This window comes from Camelus bactrianus, chromosome 14, assembly GCF_048773025.1.
Source record: "Camelus bactrianus isolate YW-2024 breed Bactrian camel chromosome 14, ASM4877302v1, whole genome shotgun sequence".
In the NCBI taxonomy this organism is placed as follows: Eukaryota; Metazoa; Chordata; class Mammalia; order Artiodactyla; family Camelidae; genus Camelus; species Camelus bactrianus.
In genome coordinates, this window is record NC_133552.1 from 7,093,893 (window position 1) to 7,112,957 (window position 19,065).

General features: G+C 41.6%; 1 protein-coding gene across 4 annotated transcripts in view; it reads left to right on the forward strand.

Moving 5' to 3' along the window:
- FRY (FRY microtubule binding protein) overlaps positions 1-19,065 on the forward strand; it is a 361,526-nt gene that overhangs the window by 82,832 nt on the left and 259,629 nt on the right. For 3 of the 4 annotated variants that reach the window (XM_045514136.2, XM_074378016.1, XM_074378019.1), the window contains exon 1: positions 3,889-4,185. In XM_045514136.2, the coding sequence (XP_045370092.1) occupies positions 3,981-4,185 (205 nt within the window). In that variant the 5' untranslated portion in view covers positions 3,889-3,980. Of the gene's footprint in view, positions 1-3,888; positions 4,186-19,065 lie in introns of those variants that run through there. The other variant, XM_074378020.1, reaches the window with a different exon arrangement.

A 19,065-nucleotide genomic window follows, 5' to 3' on the forward strand; every position in this document is an offset into this window, starting at 1 on the left:
TACAGCAGAGTCAGACTGAGATTTGGAAGCTAACTGGGTGACTGACTCTTCACAGAGCTAAAACTCTTGGTGGATCATTTCTCAAAAGGTGATAATGAGCAAGATGGTCCCAGGTATAAAATTGTACAGTTCTCAACTGGCAGCTTTCTCACAAAAAGCCCAATAATTTAGCAGCGCTATTTTAAAACTATCAAAATTCACAAGGAAATGTTATGATAACTCACAGAGAAAAAAATGTGACATTGAGTGTGTATATGTCCATGAATAACTGAAAAATTGTGCTGAACACTGGAATTTGACACAACATTGTAAAATGATTATAAATTAATAAAAAATGTTAAAAAAAATTCACAAGGAAATCATAGCTGCAAAGTGAGGAAATGTCTTTCTGTGGACTATTTGAGCATTCTAAGAGAAAGGAGACAGTGTCTTACTAGCAGGCAGAATAAAATGTTCATGAGATGATAACATCATTTAATAAAAAAATACACAACTTCTTGAAGGGTAAGAGATTAGAATAATTCAAAAGATTAATATTCTAGATTTTTAGGAGAATGGAAACTTAAAACGTAGTGGTCATTAAAAATATAGGAATAGAGAACTATATATATTTCCAATTAAATATTTTTAATTACTTAATTATGCTGTAAGTTTTAAGATTTTTTTTAGTTCAGAGCCCAGTATCATCATCTTCTTTTGACTACCTGAAAAAACATGAAATTCCATTTTTAGCTATTACTAGGAAGCAGGAAGGATAGACTTAACATTACAATCTGAATATTCTCATTCAGAGCAAACCAAGCTAGAGTTTTTGTGGATGATTATCATTCATGTTCTCAGCCAATTTAAATGTTTTGAAAGGAAAGTTTACTTTTCTCATGTTCACAGGTTTACTTACTACTTTTTATTTTATTTTTATTTTTTATTTTTGGTAGGGAGAGGTAATTTGGTTTGTTTATCTATTTATTTATTTATTTATTATTTTTTAATGGAGGTACTGGGGAATTGAACCCAGGACCTTGTGCATGCTAAGCACGTGCTCTACCACTGAGCTATACCCTCCCCCCACTACTACTTTTAAATAAATAAAAATTGTCCTTTTTTCATTCTCCTAAGGTTTTAATAATAGCAGATTCAAGTTGTTCCCACTTTTCTCTTTAAGAAAATATATTAAATGAGGTAGATTCACATCTGTTTATATTCCCAATGGGTGGAGAATAGTTGGGCAGGACAGGGATTAAATTGAGCATATCAGGAACCTTGGAGTCCTCTCTTACGTCATTTCATTTTTACAGGATCAGGAGATTACAGGGACCTTTGCAGTAGGGTAGGATTTTTTCCCCAATTATAATTCAAATCACAGGGAAATATAATATGTTTATCTAAAAGGCATTATAATATGAAAAGTCTCAACATGAATACTTTATGATTAAAGCAAAAACCTAAACTCCCTTCTGCTTTTTCTTACTTTCATTCCATTCATTCTTTAAGAAAGACCTCCAGACGGCTGGGTTACATGGGGCAGGCCCGGATAGGTCAGCCAGACCACTCCATCCTTCGGTGATGCAGTGGACATCTACTTAAAACCAAGAATGGTTTTAGAAAAACAGAGAAAGGCTTTCAAGCTCTTACAGATTTCATATACATTTAATAATGCAGTATGGTGTAGTCTGTTTTGTTTTTGTTTTTGTTTCTTCAGTATGATGTAGTTTAAAGCATGGACTTGGGCGTAAGCATTGGAGTCAGGTCAGACTTATGTTCAAATCTTCTCTGCCCCAATTCCTAGCTATTTGACGTCTCAGTGTGCTCATCAGGGGGGTTAGGAAGAATCAATGAGATAGTGTATGTCAGAAGCTTAGCACAGAACCCGGCCAGTATTAAGCTTGCAATAAACCACAGCTATTATTATAATGCATTCCAGGTGCATATGTACTTAACTCTGCCCACAGCCAGCCTCTTGAAGATGCAGCTTACCAGTTCCACACTGTGTGTGATAGTAACACTGTTCCTCAGAGACTCCATTTCATCTCATATATACTCTTATTTAGCCCCACGAAGATACCATGAATTGGGAAAGGCACAGTCACTAAATGCTCAACTTTCTGCTTCTCTGTCGCTAGATTTCTCCCTGTTAGCACCCGGTATTTTGTGTCCTAGGCTCTACCCTGTTAGGTATTTGAAACTCAAGCATTGTTCTTGAGATTTTCATTATGGAGATGTATTTTTTTCTCCTATTAAATCATTACCTTAAACTTTAAATAATGCTTTACTTTTTATGTCTCTAACAGGAAAAAAATGTGTCTTTCCATTAAGCTAAGGGAGACTCAAGAAGTCTCATGGGCTTTTCAAAGTAGTTTTGAACAAGCCACTCATTGTTTTGACATTTTTGGTATGTTCCAACTTGGTAAAACAGTTTTAAGTCCTGCGAGGGAAAGGGTGTAGTTGTTTCTCAGAATTAGTGAAATAACATAATAATCTCATATGTAAGTGTGTAAATATGGATTATAATTAAAATTTAGGGGTTATAAATGCAACCCAAATCTGGACATACTTGTTAAAAAGACACTTTTTCTCTTCAGAAGATCTTTTGTAGTTTGAAGACCTAGAAAGAGCATAAGGAGAAAAGAGAGTGAAACTTACACAAGCGTGGAAGGGTGCCCTAAATTAGCTGAAAAGACTCAGCCCCTCCGTTCTAACAACTTATATAGCCTACTGGGCATCCAGGAAACAGGAGTAAACAGTGATTTCTGAAACAACCCCCAAATCCTTTAAGATGTTCTGTATCTACTGATCCCAGGCACTGGGAAGAGAAAAGGCAGATCTTATCATCTTTATCTCCTGACTCACCCTGCAACCAGATGGAACTTAAGAGAGGTGGGAGAGTGTGTGAGTCTGTGAGAGACAGAGACAGAGAGATAGGGAGAGAGGAGGGGCGGGGGAGAGGAGACACTGCCCTGGGACACAAGAGAGTAAATGAGTGTGTTCTGACTTATGCACAGTCAGTTAAAGAAAAGAGGGCAGAACATTTCCACATAAATAGAGTGAGGGGGAAAGAAACAAAGGACACAAAAATGCAAAATCTGGAAGAGAAAGAAGGAAAATCTGGGATGGGTGAAGCAGGAGTTTAGTAAATGCAGCTTTTCCTCAGACCAGCAAACCAGTTGACCATTTGAGTTAAGCACAAGGCAGAATCCCCACAAGGATAACGACGTTTACTTTTCATTTGCTGAGTGGAGGCCACCATCATTTGCACGGTCACAGCTTGTTTGCTAGACCTCTGACTTCCCCGCCAGACAGCTAAAACTTTTTGAGAAGCCATCTGCCAGGTAGAGCACAGGATGGAAGGGGTGGGTGGGGAGCCGTGCTGGGTTCCCGGCGGTACACACCCACCACGGGTTCCTTCCTGATCATCACCAACCATCTCTCATCAACTTGTCCAGCCAACTTCCAGCTGGCTGCCTGCCACATAAGGAATTTCATAAAGACGGATGTTTGTTCTGCATGTGTAGTTTGAAACAAAAAAGGTAGGAGGGAATGTAAAAATGCTTCTCGAAAACTTGTGAAAATCTACATGAGTTTGGGAACTGATAATAATAATTAGACTGGCCATTTGCATAGATATTCATCCGTAAAGAGTAAGTTGTGTTTGCTTTACGGCGTTGCACTGATAAAACAGCAATTTCACACAGTAACCATTATACCACTTTTATTACCCGTGTGCCACATCTGTTCACATTCCTCAGTCTTCTGCACCTAATGATTTTTTTGGATCTCTCCTCCCCCTTGCTATTAACTGTTGAAGGGAGGGGCTCCTGAGTAATTCTACACCTGTTCAAGTCCACGCCTACCAACTTGCTCAGCTTCCCAAACAAGTGCGGGTAAAGCACCAGAACGTCTGAATCTGGGGTGGGGATGGCGGTGGCTGCCGCTGGGTTTGGCTTTTCAGATTTTTGTTAAGAGAATCTAATGTATCTCCTACCATGGCAGTTGATGACAGCAATTTATATTCCAGAACGAAGAACAAACTAAATTCATCTCAGAATGACTGTAAATCATCCAGACGGAGTAGCCTGCCACCTGAATTGCTCATAGGAAATGACATTAAAGGAAGACTTCAAAGGAACATTAAAAACTTGGAACCCATTCACCTGAGGCGCCCGAAAAAGAGACCATCCATATTTCCAGGTAGGATTTGTTTCAAGTGATGCCTGCCAGTTAAAAAACAAAAACAATAAGGACTGTCCGTCGTTTGTTCAGATCAGATGTGTTACATTTGAAATTAACTTGGGACATGTTTAGGAGCTTAAAGTAGCCAACTAAACATGTTCGAATGTGAAGGATAGAGTGAGTCCTCCATCTGAAAGCACTTCTGTCTTTTTTTTTTTCTTTATTTCTTTTAACATCTTCAAGGGTCTGTAAACAGGCAGATAAATTTTGTTATCAGGAGCAGCAGGATCACAGAACTCCTTTCTTGCAGTCCTGAAAAATTCCATGCTGCATTTCATTCTCTGGTGTATTTTCCTTATTTTGCAAGATTATTGGATTGTTGAGTGAAGCTGATGTTTGTGTGCACCAGAAATTAACACCATGAAATACTCGAATGCATGCTTCAAATTCCTGTCTTGCATCAGAGCCTAAAACCATTTGTAGTAAAGGGCGCAATTAAACAATGTGGATGGTGAAGTGGATTAGAGTACAGCAGACTCGTGGATTTCAATCTCGATAAAGAGATGGCCGCTGTAGACGTCTGTGCCTGAAATGACAGGTGTGCAGGTTGTGTAAGATGCCCGTGACAGTGAACTCTCACTGAGGGATCACTGGCGTGTGATCACTGGAGAGGATGAATTATTTCATCAACTTACTTCCATACTATTTGCACTGGAATTTTCCTGGAGAAACGGAAAGTGGCCTTTCTGTTGTGACTGAGTGACTGGAGTCTTTAAGGAGGATAGATTAGACCCAACTGCTGAGGGCTAACTCTGTGATGAAAGCAAACAAAAATAACTCAGTCAAGCTTTACTTCATCATAAAGATGAAATGGACCCCCCCCACACACACAACAGCTGAGTCTTTATATTGCTTTTCTAGGAGGTGGTTTAGAAATGTGGGGACCCAAGGCCTCAAGCTGAAAAACTTCATTTCTTAAAGGAGTTCTTGTTTTTATGAAGATCTTGCTTCAGTGATGTGGGAACTCCTGTGCAGGAAAAAGCAAAGGCCAGACTAGAACGGGCAGAGGTGGAAGTGTCTGGTCGCGTTGGGGGGAGAAGGAAGGGGATGATCTTTGAAAGCTTGCAAGGTGGAGCGTCTGAGTGTCTCAAGTTTCTAAAAACACAGTCGCTTTCTGCCTGCTCTCTTTGACCTGAAGGCACCGTGGAGCCCAGAGCTGCCTTGCTCTGAGCTGGCGTGACGTGGAGCGTTTTCTGTGGAGCTGGCTCACTAGCCCGTCTTCGGGAACCTTCTCCCAGACCTGTTTTTCACCTTCTGCTCTTTCTTCTCTTCCCTTGTGTTTTGGTTTAACACGTCTGGATCCACGTGTGTCATGATTCACCCTGCTTTCTCTGCCACCACAACGCAGCCCCACCCGCACACTTCATGATGGCTTCTTTCTCCCCCTTTCTAGCAGCCAGGTCCCCAGACACCTCATGGCCTCCAGCCACGAGCCCCACTTTGCCCTCTCTTTCAGTAAGGTCATCTAGCGCTGGCTGGCAGCTACAGCCACACAATTGTAAGAAGACCTCCAGTTTGGACCTTGTTATCCTTTATAAGCTCTAAAATTGTTGTCATTAATCTGACAGGGTGGAGTCGTGAAAAGAGCGTTGAACTTTGGGGACCTGAGCCTAGTCTACACTGCCCCTAAACGGCTGTGTGTGATCTGCAAGGCACCTCACTGACCCCGTGGCCTTCGAGCACATTATTTTTTCTGCCCACTTCTGCTGTCACTCCCCTGCATTGGGGTGGCAATGGAGATGAGCTCTCTATGTCCTTCCCCTAATCTTACTGCCAGGGTCTCCAATGGACAAGGTTGAGAGTAAACTGCCCCAGGTTTGAACAGTACTGGCTACTCATTTTTTAAAATTCGCTTTCAGATAAACCACGACTTCCCTGTAATACAGATTGCACTAACTACTTTTTACAGTGGGTGACTGAGAAATGCCACCAGGCTGCACATCCCACTGTAGCTCCTAAACTTCCGCTGAGATCAGAACTGTACATAGATTGGGATAACCATTCACATTTTATACTGCTCGGCAGTTACACACAGAGAGCAGATGTAATGTGGGACCAGAGGGTCGGAGAAATTAAGGCGCAACTCAAAAGACATGGGTCTTCTAACTCCAGCGTTGAAGCTGTTTCCATCGGTTTCGCTGCGCTCCACTGTCCACTGTTGCTATCATTTGTCTGATGAGTTTAAGATTTGAAGACGTGTCCGTGTTCTGACGTGCATGCCCTCTGACCCTTACACACGCACAGAAAACTGTATCTTCCACCTCAAGCCTCCTGTTTTCCCTCCTGTGCTGGATGATTGAAGGATAGGTTGACTAGTTCCTTCATTCACTCCTCAAGTATTTAGTTCTTGCACTGTGTTAGGGTAGACTTTCAAGAATCTACCTGTTACCCTTCTGGCCTCATCTCCCATTTCTCCTCTAAGGGCCATCTCACACTGCAGAGACTTATCTACCCCAAATGCAAATATGTTTATTTCATTCCCTTGCTTAAAATTCTTCAGTGGTTACCAGTGCTGTCAGGATAAAGTCCAGACTCCTTCATGTTGAGTACAGGAGCCTGCAGGACTGGCCACTGCTTCCGGCCCCATCCCTCAGCTCCCCTCCCCCTTGCAGTCTGGCAAAGCCAGCCAGCCTCAGATCCCTGGGGTCCAGCGCGCATGCTCTGCTAGGGTAGGTGCTGTACAACTGACCTGCACCGGCTCACCTTCTAATTCCTACTTTGGCTTCCAGTGTCAGCTTGACACCCCTTCTTCTAGGAAGCTTTCCTGTCCCTCACACCTGGGCCGGGTCCATTCTGTGTCCTTCTCATAACACCTGGGCTTTTCCCTAGCACAGCGCTTATCACACTGTATTGTCATCGTCTGTTTGCTTGTCTGTATCTTCCACCAGCCAGGGAGCCAGGGACCATATCGGTCTTCTTAACCATTGTATCCCTGGTACCTATCACAATGCTTGGCACATGGTGTGAACTCAATAAATATTTATTCAGTTGACTCAAATCCTGCTGGACAGAATTAGCTCTTGGCATGCCCTGTATACTCCCATTCTCTTGGCCCTCCCAACACACACACGTGCACACACACACATATGCACACACACACACACCTGTATTCCTATTATGCCCTTTTTTCCATTATCCCTCTGGGCTTCAGGGCCTAATTCAAGACCTGTCTTCTGTAGTCACCCAGTCTTTGACCTCTTTGAGTTCTCCTTTATGCCTGCTACCTCCCTGGCCTCGGTGCTGCACAAAGAGTCTTTCCCACTCTTCTTGGGATTGTGTTCCATTGTCTTAGGTTGTGAATAGGTTCAGTGATCCCTTTGTGGCAACTGTTAAGTTTTTGTTTGTATAGAAACTCTTTGAAAGCAGGGACTATATCTTATGTGTTCTTGAATGGCCCAATGTGTAGGAGAGGAAATTGCACATAGTAGGTTATCAGTTAACATCTGGTGGGGAACTAAGTTGCTGGAAGGCTGTGTGCATCCTGTGGGGCCTATCTGATTCTAGATCCAGGAAAAAACTGGTTGTAGAGACTGTCAAAGGGGGAGGACTTCATACTGATTTTCATCACTGCAGGAACTCCTGGTGGGGGAGGAATGCGGGTACCTCTTGTCTCAGTGTGTAATTCATTCATTACAAAATGCGTTAGGGTTCTACTCTATGCCGAGAGCTATTCCGGACCTCGGGAAGAGAGCAGAAAATAAGGCAGTTTCCTGTGTGACTGATGGCAAAGAATTTTCCTCGTAGGATGCCTTGTATGTTGTGCAACCCAGTAAGTATCTCTTGAGTAAAGGAATGAGCGCATACCACACTCACAGCCATGGATCTTCAAAAACAAAAGCAATAAGTTTAAAAATCATATTTTTATGATTTTTACCAAAAAATAAAAAACTAATCATTTTTCTTCCCTTAAAGAAGCCTCAACAATAGCATGCTAGTTTGAGTTGCTTGGTTGAAGTTCTACGTCTGGGTCTCACCAAGCCAGGCGTTAAGAGTGTAAGTCTCCAGCCGGCGGCCAGCCTGGCTTCCTCGTCCCCTGAAGGAAGTCCGGCGGCTCCAGAGCAGAGGGCTTAGCTTGGGTGAAGAAGGCGAAGGAAGAGAGAGAAGTGGTCCCAACACGTACTGCACCCCCAGGCATGTCGGGTTAAAACGAGCATCTCTTCCTGTACCTGGAAGCAGGTGGGGCTCAGGTGCCAGGTGTAGTGGGTGTTCGTTCAGCAAACAAGTCGGTGTGTTTAATCAGCTCATTCTTGAAATATCCTGCTGATTTTACAGTCACCTGTTTGAAAAGCCAGGAGCCATCTGCTTGGAGGAAACAGGCAGTTCCCCGCACGTCCTTGTTGCTGAGTCGGAGGAACGGGCTGAGGCTCTGGTCAGGACTCACGTGGCAGGTGTATCAGCATGCAGGCTCACCTCCATTCTCGTACTTAAGTCAGTTCTGTTCCAGAGGCGTTTTTTTTTTTTTTTAATCCACAATCTAAAAAATGTTATTTAAAATCATTTTACTAACTAAACAGATTTTGAACATTTCTAAAGTAAAGCTGCTTTTTTTTTTTCTTGCTGCATGTAGGATTTTCTTGGAAACACAGGATAGTAGCAAGAACAATGCAGCCAGATGGTTCTGGGCTCCCTTAGGGTGGCAGAAGGAGAAAGTAAGGACTGGCAGTTCCGTTCTGGCCCCTCCTGGGAGCCTGCTTCTCCAGGCATGGGCAAGACACCCTGTAACTAAGCCTGCCTCCTCAAGTGTTATGTTCATGTTAGAATTCTGTCATGTTAGTGATTCAATGACGTTTCAGCTGGGCCTTCCAGGGACAGTGAGAACTTGGTGGCACCTCCTTAAAGTCATGCTGTGAAAAGAGTGCTTCCTAGGATTGTGCCCAGTTGGATTCAGTGGTTCCTCTTTGTGACAACAGGACCCACCCACGTTTTATACACCTCAATGTCCCCACAACACCCACCGCGGGGCTTTGATATGGGAGGTGATGGGAGATGGTGAAGTAGGCAGGCAAGATGGAGGCATGTGAGAATGGATGTGTCATGACCACTCTGGGGCCACACCCCCGTCCTGGTCCCAAGATTTCCTTCCACAGCCCCCTCCAAAGCCCGCTGTTCTCAGGGCCCCAGGCAAGACAACCTCAAAGGCATGAGTTTGAACCCCTCCTCCTATGAAAGAGTTTCAGCCAGAGGATTCCACAAAGGAAATGTCTGCCTTACAACTGGGTTCAAGCTCTGGCCCCCCATCTTACTAAATGTGTGACCTTGGACAAGTCACATGATCTCTCGGAACCTATTTCTTCATCTGTGAAATGGGAGTGAAAACACCAGGGTCACAGGGTTGTGTGACACTCAGACGATACAGTGCATGATGATGAAGTGATACACAGCGGGAACTGACAGTGTTCACTTTGTCTTTCTTTCTTTTGGATATCAGAGGTTTGGTTTCTCATAATCAGTACCTTTTCTTTTAGTGGGTGAGTGGTGAGTGTAGTTGGAACACTTGCAGTCTTCCTGGTTGGAAGACTTCATCTGACCCTCTATGTAAATTCTGTATAATGAGACACCACTAAAAAACCTGTTAGTTTAAATTTGCCATAAAAAGAGGATAACATGCAAACTCTTCTTCAGGATATAAATATCCATATATTTTCTCAACACAAATTTTAAACTTGAGAGTATTGTCATGTCAGGCCTCTGAAAATTGTTCAGTATTAGAAACAACAATGTCTATGATTTAGAAACTTACCTGTAGCCTTGTCGTGTTTCATAATTTACCTAATCTTGTCTTCTTTTGGAAATTCACCTTTGGCTTTTCTTTGAGCTAAAAGTTGGAATAGGAAGGTTAATTGGTTTGCAATTATGTATTATATATAGCTTATATACGAGATTATAAATGAAGTCACTTGAAATTAATCTTTTTAAATACTAGAAGTGTTTACACTTCGAAAACTTTGGAAAGTCAGCATTTAACATTTTGATTTAAAATATTTAAAATTTATAGCTTTTCTTTCTCAGAAATATTGATGCAGCAAAAACTGAGGTATTTTGTTGACTTAAATTAACCAAATTTATTTTTTGGGCAAGTTTATTTGGGAGGTGAAATTTCTGTTCTTGTTTTGCTTTGTTTTGTTTTCTAAAATGAAACAAAACCAAAAACTTTTAATGAGGATATTAGCGGTAACCCAGATACTTTTAAGGAAAACAGAAGTGCTAACACTACTTACCTGCATGCTTTATAAGGAAGAGGAGATATGTTTGACCTTTATGCGGGGACCAGTAGTGAGCCCAGCATAAGCAGAAGGCATGAGATTTAAAGCTTGACTTCAGGCTTTTTCTCCATAAAAAATAAATACATACAAACATGGGGTTCTGAATTCAGGACGCACGATATAGGTATATTGAGAAGTGGCTTAAAGCTTCTGTTCTAAAAGCCGTTCATTTCCATTTGTTGATCTACCGCAAATGTAGAACTTCATACATTTGACCGCCACACACACTTTTCTCCCTATTCTTGAATAATGCTCTAAAGTCTAGTAGTCACATCTAGATTATGAAGAGATAATGTATTTTTACATCCATATAACTTTACTCAAGATACTTCAGTGGTAATTTTAAGCATTTTTAATTGTTTTCATAAATGGTGTAGTTTTTCTTGTTTGTTTCTGATAACTTTATTTTTTCTCTAGGTAGCTATTTAAAAAATTATTCTTACCATGGCAACTTCAGTGCCGGCTCTGGAAAATGCGATTTCTTTCTTTTTTTTTTTCCATTTCGTTTTAATTGAAGTATAGTTGGTTTATAATGTGTCAATTTCTGGTGTAGAGCATAATGTTTCGGGCATACATTACATGTATTCCTTCCCATATTCTTTTTCATTACAGGTTACTGTAAGATATTGAATATAGTTCCCTGTGCTATACAGTAGAAACTTGTTGTTTATTTGTTTTATATATAGTAGTTAGTATCTGCAAATCTCCAACTCCCAATTTATCCCTTCCCACCCCCTTTTGCTTCTGGTAACCATAGGTTTGTTTTCTATGTCTGTGAGTCTGTTTCTGATTTGTAAATAAGTTCATTTGTGTCATTTTTTTAGATTCCACATATAAGTGATATATGGTATTTTTCTTTTTCTTTCTGGCTTTACTTCACTTAGAATGATGATCCCCAGGTCCATCCATGTTGCTGCAAATGGTATTGTTTAATTCTTTTTTATGTCTGAGTAGTATGAATAATGAACTTTTAAGAAACATTTGGGGGGAAATGGTCATCCAGATACTCAGTTACATAAAGAAACAACCATACCCCCAACATTCTTTTGCTTCAAATACTTTGGGACCCTCTAAAGTATGTTGCTTTCAAAAGTCACTTTGAATACTTGCAGCTTTTCTTTAAAGTCTAGGAAAGTATAGACTTGGGAGTAGGGGTTTACGAAATGAGCTTAAACAGATAGACATTTTCACGTGACATGCATGTAAACACTCTCATTACAAGATGGTCAGAGTGTTTTTCAGTCACAGTTTTAAAACCTTTACATCCTAAGTGGGGCATGAGTTAATTTTCTTGTGCCAAACAGCTGATTATCAGATTTACCTTTGAGCATCCTGGGAGTTCAGAGCACAGAGATGGAGGAACAACGTGGATGGTGTGTATTTTTGTCAGTAAATCAGATTTATCCACGGGGCTCCCTCAGCTACGAAATAACACTCTTCTCTCCCACCCTGTGAGACTTAAGAACGATTAAGTCATCTTGATAGATAATCAGTACTGGATGGCGTTTTGGAGTCATTATGGGCCAGAAAGATTCAATTTAAAGAAACAAGAAGTATCCAAAGACATGCCCAAGGATAAATGAAAGACATTCACAACAAAGTGTACAATATTGTTCAATAAAAATCTAAACTCTCTTGTTGAATGTCTATTGGATATAAAACGCTGAAGGCCTAGATGATGGTTAAGACATCGATACACAGCAATTTGTTCTCCTAATTTTTCACTAGGAGAGCAGGCTGCCCTAATTTGGGTGTTCATGATTCTCTGGCACCCGTATTTAAGCCTCTGAGTTGCACCAGTTAATGGCAATACTGAAACCGTGACACCTGGCACAGAAGCCCTAATCGGCAGTGGAGCATCTCCTTGCAGGAAAGTCCCAGGGAACCTTAATTGTCCTCCTCATCAGGATTTCTTTGCTGGGGCTTTGTTTACTTTTGGTAATTTGTGCCTCTTCTGCACCCTCTAAAACACAGCTAAGTGGGAAAGTGTCATAAGTCAAATGTTCCTCCCAGGGCTCAGCTCAGGAAGGGTTTCCAGTCTTATGAGATTTTTCAAATGCTTGTACAACCAAGGGAATATTAACTTAGCAACTTAGGGCATTCTTTTTAAATCAACTGTACAAATGCAAATTATTGGAGGAGGTTTTTTCAGAATCCACAAGCACCGGCCCTGGAGATTTGATTGAGGAAGTCTAGACTGGGGCCAGGCTTCTAACTGCTCTGTGAAAAGATTCCCCAGGTACGTGTGATGTTTGTCTCATCCCCTAGGTGAGAACTACTGACTTAAAGGAAGCAGAAAAGATCCTCAAAGATCAAAGTCATTCTTAAACAGGGGACTATCTCACATGTAGGAAGCAGGAGGCATCTATTCATGCCCGGCCCCCAGCCCTGCCCACGCACACCCCGCCGCCACCACCCTCAAAGGTCAGTGTGTTCTTAGGCAGGAAGACAGCCTGCATTTTCTCTCCTAATAGTGCCTGGATTTGAGGTCCATTATATACAGACTTCTTCTTGGTTCCCATTCATAATCTTACAAACTACCCATCTAGGTCTTTGTTCGAACCCCTGCTCACATAGGGTGAAACATAGGACTCTTTCTGCCACCTCTTGACCAATTTTTTTAATGGTAACAATGCACTATGGGCTGAATGTTTGTGTCCCCCCAGAATTCACATGTTGAAGCTACAGTCCACAATGGGATGGCATTTGGAGATGGAGCCTTTGGGGGCAATTAGGTCATGAGGATGTAACCCTCATTCATGGGGTTAGTGCCCTTATAAGAAGAGACATGAGAGATGCTCTCTCTCTCTCTCTCTCTCTCTGTGAGGACACAGTGAGAAGCTAGGAAGACAGCTCCCACTAGACACCAAATCAGCCGGCACCTTGATCTTAGACTTCCCAGCCTCCAGATGCAAATGAGATGTAAATGTTTGTTGTCAAAGCCACCCAGACTCTGGTAATTGGTTATAGTAGCCTAAACTGACTAAGCCAATTGGATGAATGAGAAATATTTTAAGTCCTTAAGAAGAAAAACTCTCAACCATGTTCAATGAATGAAAGTTGATGATATCATACACAACACTTAGGCACAGAGATTGCATTATTCAGAAATGGAGTAAACTATAGTGACTTACTTTCTTTTGTTGTTGAATCACATCCATCCAAAACAGTGGCTGAGCGACTTCTCAAAAGAGGTATTGCCAAAGTGGTTTCGCTTCTTTAAAGTGTCGACGTTTGAGATTAACAAACACTGTAAAATGGATCAATGTGTCATTGTTGTGCACAAAATACGGATTAATCAGCGAACTGAAATTCTGTCCCTGCTCTGGACCAGAGTGTTTATAAACCCAAATCTTGAGTACTCCACAGCTATGATCTTAACCTGCTCAGTGCTTGCTGTATGCTGCTCATTGCTGGATGGAGTGGCACGTAACATCTACTTAAATGTGGTGTAATGAACTATTGCATGGTTTAGGGCTTTAAATTTTAAAAGTCATAAAATTTTAAATGTCATGAATTTCATCTCAAGTGGCAATATTTTTCCAATCAGCATTTAAGGAGTATAATTAGGTGAGAAGTATATGTCACTTTCAAAATATTTTTATTTCATTATTGAGAAAATAGTAGTACACATATTTTAAAGCCATGGGGATTCTTCAAGCTCAGATCTTGCCAATTCTGGACATTAATAAGCTAGCTCAGTTTTTTGATCATCACTACTGTTGTTTTAATCAATGATGGGCTATCTTAGAAAACCTATGGCATTTCTCTGAAAGTTGAATTCTTAATTCCCTGCTAATTATACATCTTATGGATGTGCCTATGAGTCCTGGGCATTTATTATTTTTTCGGAGCTCAAACTGCACAAAGTGCTTGGTGGTTGTGCTATTGAAGAACTTAGACAAGCAAATCACTCACTTGGCAGGGAGCGCAGGGGAAAGTCAGAGCATCGTTGAATTATGGATCTGAAAGAAATCTTAGAGAGCATTTAATTCAATGCCCTCATTTTACAGAAGAAGTGCAGACCTACATAGACAGCTTACCTGGAGCGTCTCCTGCTTCCAGTCTGATCTTCCTGAGATCATCACCTAAACCTAGTTTAAGAACCTCTGGGATCCTTTTTTGTAAACAGAGAAGATGAGGAGAAAATGATACCCACACCTTTCCTTGTGGGTCCCAGAGGCAAGCAATCCATTGTCAGCCTGTGTTTATCCAGCCTCCACATGTCCACTGTGCTGCCCAGGACACAGCAGGGGCAGGGAGTGGGCAGGTGGAGGTCGAAGCTTTAAAAGGCACATGCTGGTCACAGGTGGTGAGACATTCAGCTGAGGGGTGAGCCTGGTCCAGTGCATGGCATCCAGATCTCAGCTGCCTTTATTTTTCATTCTGTCCTTAAGAGATAAAAAGTCTGTTTCTTTGAAGAAAACAATCAAGTGAGAGAAGGGGACTTTTCGTTTCAGGTAACTTTAGTTCAGGGAAACACACAGGAAACATGAGTCTCCTCAGAGACTTGATCCAGGGGAAAGCTGGACCCTATATAAACATTTCTTTTGGAGGGAAAATTTCTAGGGATAGTTTCCTTTTGAATGGTCAAGAGGCCTGCTAAACTGTCACTGTCCTCACAGACTAAGATCACTCTTCCCCTGTCACAGTGGGGAAACTGAACAAAGCCTATGGAAATGATCTGTTAAGAGAGCAAATCTGAGACAAGATTTCACAGCTTTTCAGTTTCAAGTTCTCCTTCACCAAGTATTCTCTGACGTTTACTCCATTCTCATGTTCAAAACGTTATAACCCAAAGCAGCTTCACAACCTTATATCTTAGTAACTGAACAGGAAAATCCTTTTTTTTTCCCACCCAGGATATAACCAAATCCCTAATTAAAAACCAGTCAGTATCTCTCCTGATTAAAGGGGCATCGAAAGTTGACAGTGGAGTTCGCATAATGTGCCCAAGGAGCAGCCGTGTGCCTGCGCCTGTCCCCGAGAAGTACATGCTTTGCTCGTTTGAGGGAAGTGTGTTACTTTTTAAGGTTGTCAGGGCTCAGTTTAGTCCCTGAAAAGTAGGTCACCCTGTTGCTTTGTGTGGTCCTCAGGTTAAAAAGTTGTCTAACAGAAAGTTCCACACCTCTAAAGAGATATGTAGTAAATGATCATTGCTTTAGGAAAATATCCTAGAAGAACTCAGACTAAAGCAAAAAAACATTTTTTTAAAGCTAACTTCTTCTGAGCACTGGAGTTTGAAAATACAGAAGATTGTTTTGTTTTCTGTTTTAAAGCTGTGGAAGGAGAAGAGCCTATAACCTGAAAGCCAGCTGAGTGCACTTTGCTCTTCAAATGTGAGTCAGGATTGATCAGGCTTCCATGGCAGTGCCTGTAGAAAGCTCCAGGCCCAGCCCCAAGAATCTACAACTTCTCAGGGACTTGTGCTTAGGTTCCTGCTTCTGCTGATGTTTTGTTTGTTTGTTCTTTTTTCCCCATTTATGGAATTTTTCATTATCTTCTTCTGCTGGGTCCACCGTGTACTTACTGTGTGGGCTCAGAAGGGAGGTTCAGCCTCTTTCCTTGATTTCTGCAAACGGAAACTCAACCATAAAAGCCTGTGTGTATAGCAGACTCTGCGGCTGCCTGGACTGAGACATCCATTCAGCACAAATGGCTTTGATTTAATATTAGATGTCTCTGTTCTGTCAACGCCCTTTCAGCCGCCGTGCCATTTGAGATTTCTCATTGCTTCTGCTACCAGTATCCTGCAACCTCTGGACATCTTGGTGGCGTCTTCCTCCTTGTCTCTTCCCATCTATCCTTTCAAATTCCTTTCTCCCACAATGTCCCCACAATTTCATTTTCTTCTCCCTCTATTGTAGAGAGTAGTTCTGATCGTTGCAGCTCTGACCCCCAGCCCTTCTTCGGACCTGTCACAGCACAGCCCAAACCATCAAAATCAAAGGGCCATCTGAGACTCTTCCTTTAAAGCCATGGTCCTCATAAACGTACATGAGAACCACCTGCAGATCTTCTTAAAATTAAATCCAGATGCTGGCTCTTCAGGTTTGGGATCAGCCTGGGAATACTTAACTTTTAATAATCATGACTTGAGTCTGATTGAAGGATCTTCAGCTCATGTACTGAGAAACTCTGTAGTCTAATAAGATTCATCCTGTACAGGAGGCAGTTGGATTCCAGAGAGCAGGGGTTTCCTCCTTTGCATATAGACTGTACCTATTCTAGACAAAACCCTGCAAAGACCCCACTGTGATTGGGGTTAAACATCTCCCCATCATTCCTATGGTTTGACCATCTTATGGTGTAAGCCTGAGATTACTCTTCTTAGAAGCTCTGTCAGTTAAAACTTTGGTAGACTCATTAGTAGGGGATAAGACTCATATTACCTGTCTTAAGAGGATTTCTCTTGTCAAACATATTTGTATTCACTTGAACAGGCTCGGTGACCCGTGTAACTAAGTCACATAGAGGACAAAGCTTGCTCTGGGACAACCCAGGGAACTTTGTTTACCATCTTCCAATGGTAAGATGGAACAGAGGACAATCTTAAGGGATTAGGAAGTAAGACTATCTTGGGTTAGCAGACGTCCATATTATTTTATATTTTTTAATACCCAGAGTAGTAGTGATAAGTTCACATTGATTTGGGCAGCATTATTAAATGAGAGGAGCTTGTTTCCACTCAGTTTATAGGAGAACTATGCCCCCTTTACAAGATAATTTAATTGCAAGACCAGAAACGGATCAGAGGGTTATTATAAAGGGTATACATTATCCATACTATAAATTAATAAATTCTCTTCCGTAATGCATTTAAATAATTTGTTTTATAAAAATGTGACACACTTTTCAGGAAGGTTTCAACTCAGTTGTATAAAGAAATATGTGTAATATCTATACTGTCCTTCCTAACACATTTACTATCTTTTGTCATGTTTCTGTTCTCTTTCTATCTCCATTCTTAGCTCTTTCAATAGAAGAGCTGAATTTCCTATTTTTTTAAAATCTCCCTGAAACATTTATCTAATGATTGCTGCCCGCAGTGGGTGTTCAGGAAGATGCTTCTGCCCTACCCAGAGCTGTGTCATTCTTTCCCCCCCTCCACTAGCTGCGTGTGGAGCTGGGTCAGTAATTTAGTCACCTGTACATCATAGAATATTCCCTGTGGAGTGGGGTAAAATAGGAGCTGATCCCCCAAAGCTCTACTATTTTAAGGACCCTTCTGGAGTCTAGAACTGCATCCCTGCAGTAGTTCTCTCATCCACTGGTCCATTTTCTCCTGTTAAACACTGAGATGCTCTGGAACATCCTGTGTCTTCTTGTTGATGGTGCCTCTGTCATGTTTTAGCCCCTTGACTTTCAGGATCCAGCCTACACTCTCGAGCATGACCCTGAAGACTCGGTCCGGCCCTGTGCTCGGATGGAAGGGTTTGTCCCTATCCCGGGCCTTTCTGTGCGCTGTTCCAGCCACACGGAGCCACTGATGCCGTCTGCCCCCACTGTCCTTCTGTTGGTGTGGGTCTCCACACGGGCTTCCTCACCCTCCCACCTGGCTTTTCTCTGTCATATTCTCTTTCAAGGCTGAGCTCAAATGTCACCTTCTCTTTCAAACTGTCCCTTACACTCCCAGCCCCAGATGATTTAGCTGTAGCTCACCTTCTGTTTCATAGGTCTTTGCACATTGTGGTGTTTAATGCTGCATGTATCTCTTACTAAAACCACCCTCTCTACTCAGGCTCCAAGCCTTTTGAAGGCAGAAACTGTGAAGCCCATGAATGAATGAATGAATGAGTGAGTGAGTAAAGGAATGAATGGATGCTTTTCCTTAACTGCCTGGTCTGCCTTAACCGTCAGTAACGCGCACAAAGCTAAGCTGTTCCCTGGGAAGTGGTCGTCTTCCTTAGAATCAGTTTTCCAGTGAAAGTGGCCTCTTTTCCTCTCTCCAAATCCCTCCTCACCTGGGCTCCAGTTGTTTCACTCTTGCCTTAGTCTATCCCATTTCAAGAGGATTTTTTGCTTTTATTATTAGCTACGTTAAATCCTTTGCAGATTTAAGTAAGTGAGAAGCATAATGCAATATCCTCTAAGCATCATCTGAGCTAAATAAAATCTCTTTCCATCAAAGGCTGCATCATTTTTTCCACTTCCCTTTCCTCACTTACTGTATCCTGGGCAAAACCAACGTTGGCTCTTCATGTGTCCATCAAGTTGCCCAATGTTTTGAGTCAGTCTCCTTTATTATCTTATTTTCCTTCTGCATCCATGATTGGCTACAGTTATTTGACAGTTTCTTTTTGGCTAACATAGATTTACAAAATCAAAACTTTCTAAATCACTTTGCTATTGCTGGTATCATTAGGCATGCTGCAATAGCAGTGAAGATAATTGTTGTTTTGTGTAAAAATAGGGAAGAATTAAGTAGAAAGAATGAAGAAAAGAGCCTTGACAAAAAGAGATGACCATAAGCTTGTCAGAGGATAAAAGTGAGTTTCCTAAAATTATTAATATAGTGACAAGTATATGCAACCTTTGCATCAAATCATCGGGTATAAAGTCTTATTCCTAAGAA